Consider the following 9832-nt stretch of genomic DNA (forward strand, 5'->3'; position numbering starts at 1 on the left):
GGTTCGCATGCAGTGTGAGCGCTAACCGTGCCGGAGCACGGAAAAGGACGCTTTGCAACACGGTTTTGCGACGCTCCAAAACCAACATGGCAGGGAAAGGGTCGCTTTGGTCTACGGCAGAGGTGCAAAACGCATAAAAACCAAAAACTGCAAAGTCCTTGCTGCACTTCAGCTGGTACCCTGCAAACATCCTCATACGAGCAGCACGATTACGTGAAAATTTTCGCGCCACTAAGGCGACACATCTGTTTAACAACAGGCTGTGCACCAAACAACACAAAATTATCCACAAAGAAAACAGAGCGATGCACTCCATTTTGTTCAGAGAGCGCCACTCTTCCTGTTTATCCCGAAACCGTCGCACCACAATGACGTAAGCGTGCTCCGGCACGAATGCTGAAATCCTATATGTGAGTGCAGGCCAGAGGGGGAGTGGGGAGGGGGGACAATCGTATTCGGGCCCGGTTCATGGCAACCGTGCCTAGTGTGAGTACACCCTTAGTCACCGTTGACCTTCCAGAGTCAGGGCTAGCTCCTGTTGACCTTCCAGAGTCGAGTCATATTCCAGTTGACCATCCAGAGTCGAGTCACGTTCCAGTTGATCCTCCTGAATCAAGTCAGATTCCTGTTGACCTTCCAGAGTCGAGTCAGATGCCCGTTGACTTTACAGAGTTGAGTCAGGCTCCGGTTGACCCTGCAAAGTCAAGTCAGGTGCTCGTGGACCCTCCAGAGTCGAGTCAGGTGCTCTTCGACCCTCCAGAGTCAGGGTTAGTCACCGTTGACCTTCTAGTGTCAGGGTTAGTCACCGTTGACCTTCCAGAGTCAGGGTTAGTCACCGTTGACCTTCCAGAGTCAGGGTTAGTCACCGTTGACCTTCCAGAGTCAGGGTTAGTCATCGTCGACCTTCCAGAGTCAGGGCTAGTTACCATGGACCTTCCAGAGTCAGGGTTAGTCACCGTTGACCTTTCAAAGTCAAGTCAAGACACTGGTGATCTTCAAGGACAGAGTCAAGTCACTGGTGATCTTCAAGGACAGACTCAAGTCACTGGTGATCTTCAAGGACAGAATCAAGTTACTGGTGATCTTTCAGAGTCAAGTCAAGTCACTGGTAATCTTCAAGGACAGAGTCAAGTCACTGGTGATTTTCAAGGACAGAGTCAATTCATCGGTGATCTTCAAGGACAGAGTCAAGTCACAAGTGATCTTCATGAACAAAGGCAAGTCACCATTGATCTTCATGAACAAGCAAACACCATGGGAGTACCAGAGTCTCGTCATTTCTCTGTGGATCTACCAGAGCTTTCTCCACGTATCTGATGATCTACCAGATTCTCTCCTTGCTTCTGCGGAACTTCCAGAGCCTCGTCACATTTCAGTTGAACTCTCTGAGCACCCGACTGATCCTGCTGTGGCCACGGCGGCTACCTTTAACTTGTTCATGTTTTTTGTTTCAGACTTGTCCAATCAGACTTATCCTCCTGTTTATTCGGCCACATGGAGGTGGTGGTCTTCTGCTCCCCCCTGGGGGACATCGGATCCGGCCGCACAAATGTGGTGGTCTTATGCTCCGCCCTGGGGGGCGTCTGGTTCGGACACATGGATGTGGTGGTCTTCTGCTCCCCCCTGGGGGGCGTGACATGATGTCCTTCATGGACTTGTGTTTTTGTGTTTGTTTTTTCTGTCTGTCTTCCTCCTATGGACCTGGTCCTCCGTCCCTCCCCCTGATCCTCCGCCGGTTCACCTTCCTCCTGGACTCCTTGTTTTGTGTTGTACTCATCTTGTCTCTGTTTCCCCATTTTACCTGGTCGTCTTGTCTCTGTTTCCCCATTTTACGTGGTCGTCTTGTCTCTGTTTCCCCATTTTACCTGGTCGTCTTGTCTCTGTTTTACCATCTTACCTGACTCTCCGTTCTTCCCCCTGGTTCTCCACCACTCCACCTCCCTCCTGGTCTCTTTGTGTCTTTGGTCTTCCCTTGGGTTTGGGTGGAGCATCTGGCAGCTGCTCCGTGGAGGAGGGGGTAATGTCACGCTGTCTAGTCTCTGTTTCCCTGGGAGTCCACTAGTGGGCTCACTTCCCCTTAGGCACTTCACCGTAGGCACTAGAATTCCTCTAGTCTTGTCCTGTCATCACAGTAATTGCACTCAGGTTAATTGCACCAGGTTCAGGCACTATATTGTCATTAGCCTCCCTATAAATTCCAGTATTTTCCAGTTGTTTGTATGGAGTGCTTTCCGTTCGTATGTTCAGCCTTCTCTTCTTCGAGATTCCTTCTTATGTTCTTGCCCTCCGAGTTCCCGTTCCTTTTACTTTCCTGTTCCCTCTTTTGTCTATTTGTTCATTTGTTTTTGGACTGATTTTTGGTTTTGACCTTGGACTGCTGTTTGACCTCGATTTGGATTACCCTGTACAATAAAATACCTGCAATTGGATCTCTCGCTCTTCATGTGTCTCTCTGGGCACCGATCGTCACACAAACAGAATGAACAAAATCAAAAATTTACTAACAATACAAATTATAGTTTTGTTATATTCAATAATGTTGCGTTCAGTAATTTATAATTGTAATTTCTTTAGAAGTAAATCTTTGTTATTTGTTTTCATTTACTTGTATTTGTGTTTTTGTTTTGTTTAGCAAGGTGTGAGATAATGTGCTGTACAAAGGTATACAATATAACTAACATTTTTATTTTCTTCAGCAGCTGTTGCCCGTATTCCTCCTGCCAGGAGACAACAAAGCCAGAATGCCTATTGACAGTGAGTCTAGTCCACAGACACTATACAGGATATCTGAGCCCCCTAAAGGGTCACTTCAGGGTGCTAATTATTTTACAGGCACTCATTACATTGTGTAACATACTGTAACATCATGTGTGTTGTGTGTTTCAGTGAGTAATTTGAGGATTGTTCTTCTGGGTAAGAGTGTGTCAGAGAACAGCCAAGTGGGAAACTTCATCTTAGGAAGAGCAGTGTTTGACAGTGAATCTCCTTCAGATGATTTAGTGCCATACAGTGACAGAGTCCGAGGAAAACATGTGACTGTCATCAACACTCCTCTCCTGCTCAACCCAGATCTGTCCCTACGTCACATCACACAGGCAGTGAAGGAGTGTTTGTCTCTGTCTGCTCCAGGACCTCACGTGATCATTCTGGTCCTCAAACCTGACGAGTGTTCAAGAGAAGAGAAAGCGTGCATCGAGATCCTGCTCAGCTGTTTCTCTGACAGTGTGTTTGAGCACACCCTGGTGCTCACGACACAAGAGCCAGAACTCGCTGAGCCGACTGAAGTCAATGATGTCATAAAGGAAATCATTAAAAAATGTTGTAACAGACACAGCAGATTGGAGAGAAACGGCACTCCTGCCGACCTTATAGCAACAGTGAAGGAAATAGTTCAGGAGAATGATGGATGTTACTTGAATTGTAACAAATGTGAGGACTTCACTACAGACGCCACAGAAGGAGGTGAGTTCACAAGATATTTCAGTAAATATCATACTTATCTGTAAATAAAACATTTTATGCCGCAGTCTCATCAAGTCTTATGGAATTTATGGAATTTATTAAAATGTTTTTATTAAGATATCTTTGGAAAAGGGGAGATACTCGAAACCATGATGTCAAGGCAGCAACATAATGACATTGTATACTTGAAAAGAAAAGCAACACGACATAAAGGTTCTAATAGATAAATGAAAAAGTTCCACAATTTATATTTAAAAATGTAATCTTGGAGTTGTGTTAAAATACCTGTAACACCTTCAATGTTTTCGGTTATAAATAACCGGCCTACAAAGAATAGCTTATAAATCACTTGTTGTGCTATATTATCACCAAATATGGGATTCAAACTGTCAACCTCTTTTCTTTCAATTAGCACTAGTTTTGTATTTATTTTTGTATTTGATTAATCAGTGTGAAAAAAAACATTATTTGTGTATAATTGTGTCCATATTAAATAAAAGAAAAGAAAAAAACAATTGTTTAACCAGGAAATTTGTTTTGAAAAGCTTTTATTTTGTACAAATTGCAAAAAGTCCAATAAAGATAAAATAAAAATAAAAACTGCACAGAAACTAAAACTATAACTTTTAATTCAATTCAGTTCAATTCAAGTTTATTTGTACAGTATATCACTTTTTACGATACAAATCATTGCAAAGCAACTTTACAGAAAATTAAGTTCCCACAATATTTAGTAGTAGCTTATAAGTGGTGACTGTCCGTTTATGTGCATATGACAGGAATGTTCAGAAAAATATATACAAGAAATAGTCAGCCAGACTATTAAAATGCCATTCATTCATTCACATAGACACACGCAGAACATGCAGGATTCATATTTTAACCAACTATTGCAGCTTTACATTTACAGATACTGGTCCGTATGGAGATTTGATTTTATTAATTTATGCTAACTTTGACAAATTCTGTGACTGTCCATATTAAAATGTAAGTTTCATTTTCATGACTGGATTTTGAGATTCCGTCCACGTTTTCTGGTTCGCGGAAATCATAGCGCTGTATGCATCAACAACCAGGTTGACCGGGTCCTCGCTACCACCGGTACTTAAAGAAACCTGCTACCATGACATCTTCTTTTTTTTTGTACCAACTTGGTACCGAAGTACCAGGTCTTTTGACCATATAGCCTGTGAATAAACAAAAAAAATCTCAGGTTACGAATGTAGCCATGGATCCCGAGTAGGGAATGAGACACTACATCCTCTAGGGGGTGCTATGGGGAACACCTCCTCGTGACCAGTGTCTGAAGCACACATTGAAAAAACACCAACAAGTTGGCTGGCAACAGCGTCTGACATCACTACCAGCGCAACTTTGTCTGAAGCTTGCGTCCGAAGCATGGCAGGGAGCGAGAGGACACAGTGTCTCGTTCCCTACTCAGGGAACCATGGTTACATTCTTAACCTGAGAAGTTCCCTTTAAAGGGAAACACCCTGTTTAGATAGGTTTCTGAGGATACATAGGTGGAGCGTCAACCAAGATGAACAGGGCTTTAATCAACTCAAGAAAGGGCATGAAGCAACTGTGTGAAATCTTCACCATATAGAATTTTTTGAGAGAACGCAGAGTACTAGTGTGTGTACTTACCACGGTGTTGATTTCAGAAAGTGTGCAAAGACTTTACGTGCACACTTACCATAACATGGATTTTATATTTTATATATACATGGGAGCTCGACCTACCGCATGTTCCAAGCTGGAATACCTAGAAATAAATTCTCACGAGAGAGGGGGCTCAACTTGCAGCATATTCCATGCTGGAACGGCCAGCAGTAGGCTACCTAGCAGAGGGAGCACAACCCCAACTCTCAACAAGAGAGGCTGCTCGACCTACAGCCTGATCATGAGAATCAGAAGGGTAAGAGTACTGCAAGCTAGCCAAAAACTCAGCTCATCAGAGAGGCAAAGGAAGGGCCTACTTTACCTGATGCTGCTGGATGCCAGGTGCTCTGGGAAAAACAAGAGAACTCATCTCTCATGTTAGAGAACACCGAATTCAGAAAGATAGTAGCGCGCTCATAGGAAACCCTTTTTGGTAAAGGGGAGCACTGTTAAACTACCACGAGAACAACCCCTGGATCGAGGCATTCAACTCTTACCACGTCTCTGATCCATAGACCAAGATGAACCAGGAACCCTATGTTGTTCAGGCTCAGACCTGGTTGTTCATGAAGGATTGAAGGCCGCTGAGCATGCTTTCACTTCCCTGGTACCGAAAATTCGGAACGCGAGACCGGAGCATCAAGTAGAAAGCCTTACTTTCTTCCAGATATCTGCCAGGGTGGAGCATCTCAGCTACCTCATCCTGAAACTTTCTGTGTATCACCTCAATATTGCATACTCGTATGCTGGAATCGTTGGATGCACAAGAAAAACGGTCTCTTCCATTTCTACATGATCTCTGTTAGGAGATCAGGAAGAAATGGAAAGGCTCACCTGAGCCAGAGGGCTTTAGCCAGAAAGATAACGCTCATTGAGATGACCTTGTGGCGTTACCTTCTTAGCACTTTTCCATGGCAAGTCCAACCTTGAAAAATTACCTCAAAAGCTCGAGGGAAGCAGATGTCTGCCCCTATTTCCTTGAAAAGAGAGATAACCGAGAGCGAGACTTTTTTTAACGCTCACAAATTCACGCACATTGCCCCCTCAAGGACATTGCGTGCATGCTCTTAGCGCAAACAACCAATGCCGAGATTGTGTGTTCTACCGCGACACAACGCGCAGCATGTATTCAGCTCCTGTGGGAGCTAAACACACTCCGCTCACTCATTGATTATCACGCTATTCCCGCGAGAGACGAACGCACTCAAGCAAATGTTGCTACAAACTCTGGTATGCTTCAAACAAAACAGTCAATGAAGACGAAGAAGAGGATTATGTATTCTCCTGGCACCTGTTTATAGTCGTACCAGTAGTGACATCAGAGGTTGTCGCCGGCCAACTTGTTGGGAGTTTTTTTCAATGTATGCTTCAGACATGGGTCACAACAAGGTGTTCTCCATATCGACCCCTAGAGGACGCAGTTCGAAGTTCCCTTGACAGGGAACATACTTGTCAACGAAAGAACACTTAGAGAGTTTAGTTTGCTTCTGGTGTTTGGATTTGTACTTCAATATAATGAGCTCCAAGTTTAAGAATAATGAAATACGTCTTCCTTCAGGTAGACTGAATGTTTTCCTGCTTTGCTAATTGTTGGGCCCATTATCAATGAGTTGTATTTGCTCAAACTGATTTAAAATCACCGCGGCTTGTGAAGCTGGGTCAGTTATTGCGAGTCGCTTGCTGTGAAGCGAGTGCAGCTGGCGGAGGATTCTGCTTGGTCTTAAAGCCTTCCTCAAATGCCATAGGTTCACAAATAACAATGATTTATGCAAAAATAATGATTAATTATCAATTGATAATTTGTTATTATTATGGTTTTGTGAAAATAATAATATGGAATGCGAGAAAATAATGAATAAAAAGAGTACGGCTGCTGTGAGTGCAGAAATGTAACATGAGATGCAAACTGTTGCATTATTTTTATTTGTTGCATCCATACAATATTTTTTAGACTATGAAATATAATTCTCTAAGAATGTAGCCTATTCATTAACAATATATTGAACCATCTCTTTATGTTTTTCTAAATCCCAAACAGAGTCCAGACATCAGTACATTATCCGTCTATGAACATGTTTTATAGGCTGTGTTAGATATGGAAAAAATACGGAGACGTGACAAAAAACACCAGTTTTTGGAGACAAATCTTCTGGTGCTGGTCATATAATTTGAATATCATCAAAAAGTTGATTAATTTCACTAATTCCATTCAAAAAGTGAAATTAGTATATTATATGCATTCATTACACTCATACTGATATATTTCTAATGTTAATTTATTTTAATTTTGATGATTATCAAAATGATTTATATTTTGTCATTTTTTTCAGCAGCATTTACCAGTATTCCTCCTGCCAGGAGAGGAGACAACAAAACCAGAACGCCTCCTGAGGGTGAGTCTAGACTTTATTGATACGCAGAGACACTATACAGGATATTTGAGCCAGCTAAAGGGTCACTTCAGTTTGCTGATTATTATACAGGCACCCATTAGATTATGTAACATACTGTAACATCATGTGTGTTGTGTGTTTCAGTGAGTGATTTGAGGATTGTTCTTCTGGGTAAGAGTGTGTCAGAGAACAGCCAAGTGGGAAACCTCATCTTAGGAAGAGCAGTGTTTGACAGTGAATCTCCTTCAGATGATTTAGTGCCGTACAGTGACAGAGTCCGAGGAAAACATGTGACTGTGATCAACACTCCTCTCCTGCTCAACCCAGATCTGTCCCTACGTCACATCACACAGGCAGTGAGGGAGTGTTTGTCTCTGTCTGCTCCAGGACCTCACGTGATCATTCTGGTCCTCAAACCTGACGAGTGTTCAAGAGAAGAGAAAGCGTGCATCGAGATCCTGCTCAGCTGTTTCTCTGACAGTGTGTTTGAGCACACCCTGGTGCTCACGACACAAGAGCCAGAACTCGCTGAGCCGACTGAAGTCAATAATGTCATAAAGGAAATCATTAAAAAATGTTGTAACAGACACAGCAGATTGGAGAGAAACGGCACTCCTGCCGACCTTATAGCCACAGTGAAGGAAATAGTTCAGGAGAATGATGGATGTTACTTGAATTGTAACAAATGTGAGGACTTCACTACAGACGCCACAGAAGGAGGTGAGTTCACAAGATATTTCAGTAAATATCATACTTATCTGTAAATAAAACATTTTGTTGCATCAAGTTATCCACATACTGGTATGCATGCCATGTAAACTTCTATATTAAACTAGATTTTTGAAAAAAGTAAACTGAGACAAACTTTTCCACTGGCTTTATTATTTAAAAATCCTGGGGTCTTTTGTTCCTACTTTGTTTAAAACATTTGAAATGATTTGACAGATGCCAGATCTACTAATCATGGTAACTGATACCTGGCCATCCACCTATTTTAAAGTGCATTTTGGGATATTGCAAACAAAATCCTGCTGGATTAAAATGCACAGATGTGCATTAATTCTAAAAATGTGCATAAAAAACGTTTGCACTTTATTTAGTTGGAAAAAAAAATCTATAAAAATAAATGTAATTACATGCATCAAAAAAAAAGCGGTTTTGTGTGATGGGACGGCATTACTCGACAAACCAGCGGATGGACCGATCTTGTCACACAGCATTTGAAATGCAGTTTTGATGATTCTAAAGTGCTTGAGCAAAGACTGACATCAAAGTGGTAAAACTTTTCATTAAATTTTGTTCCAGAGCTGTCATACGCGACTGCATTCCCAAACAGCAGGCTTCCAACTCCAAAAATAAACAACATGTTTATTGCGTTCCGTCAGTGTGTGCTAAACTCAAGCGATTTAAAATATGTGACCAATCACGGAGAATAGGGACACAAGTCAGTTCTGGGTCATTTTGAGTTATTCACAGATTCTGAAAGTGTAGTCTCCAAGCTTTCCAACCATGTGTATGTAACACATGGTAATCTGATAATATTTGGAAAAATGGCCTCTAAAGATTGTGCAGTTCTCACCTGTTCTCACAGCTGGGAATGACAATAGGGCTCATATACATCTCATTTAGATAAGCTATACCCCCTGTAAAGCTGTATGGTTGCATAGCAATGACAGACACAACGGGAAAAATCGGACCGCATACTATTAATAATAAAGGATAATGTCCATTGTAATGTCAGTGTAATAATAAAAACTCCCTAATCATCGGGAAGAAGGAGGCGGGAACCGGCGGACAATCAAATGAAACTTTAATAATCACAAAATAAACACAAAACAGCACACCAGCCCCTCACGGACGACTGATGCGCACAAATAAAAACCAAAACATAAACTAAAAGCCCAGGCCTGGTCCTCTCTTGTCCTTCACTGTCGTCGCTCCAGTTTTATATCCTTCCATCTCCTCCGTGGGACTCGAGACCAGTGGTGGGGCGCAGGTGTCGCTCATCTCCAATCACTCCACCGGCCTCACTCCTCGTTCCCACGTCCCTCGGCCCCGCCCCACTCGTCACATACCCTAATTGCCCCTTGCAGACCAGGGGGTACTCCTGAGACTTCGCTCTACACCCCCCTCCCCCTCCCTCCGGGGGGGACTGCTCACGGGGACCTGCGGGAACCTGGAGGTAGGACAGATGAGGCGAGAGAGGGGAGAGAAAAAAAAAATTCTGGTTCCCAGACGCACTGCTGTACGGCCCTCCACCAGCTGGGTGATCTCCTCCGCGGTGCCTGGCTGTGGCACTGGACGGCCCTCGGCGG

General features: G+C 43.0%; 2 protein-coding genes across 2 annotated transcripts in view; one reads left to right on the top strand and one right to left on the bottom strand.

Annotated features, from left to right (window-relative positions):
- Positions 1–9832, bottom strand: part of LOC127952767 (gastrula zinc finger protein XlCGF8.2DB-like) — a 270368-nt gene that overhangs the window by 211687 nt on the left and 48849 nt on the right. The window lies entirely within an intron of this gene.
- Positions 1–9832, top strand: part of si:ch73-170d6.2 (uncharacterized) — a 33046-nt gene that overhangs the window by 19286 nt on the left and 3928 nt on the right. Inside the window, exons 2-5 of the mRNA XM_052551449.1 lie at positions 2700–2754; positions 2887–3462; positions 7455–7517; positions 7662–8237. Coding sequence (XP_052407409.1) covers positions 2742–2754; positions 2887–3462; positions 7455–7517; positions 7662–8237 — 1228 coding nt within the window. The 5' untranslated portion in view covers positions 2700–2741. The remainder of the gene's footprint in view (positions 1–2699; positions 2755–2886; positions 3463–7454; positions 7518–7661; positions 8238–9832) is intronic.

Source organism: Carassius gibelio, chromosome B3 (assembly GCF_023724105.1).
Source record: "Carassius gibelio isolate Cgi1373 ecotype wild population from Czech Republic chromosome B3, carGib1.2-hapl.c, whole genome shotgun sequence".
NCBI classification, from domain to species: Eukaryota; Metazoa; Chordata; class Actinopteri; order Cypriniformes; family Cyprinidae; genus Carassius; species Carassius gibelio.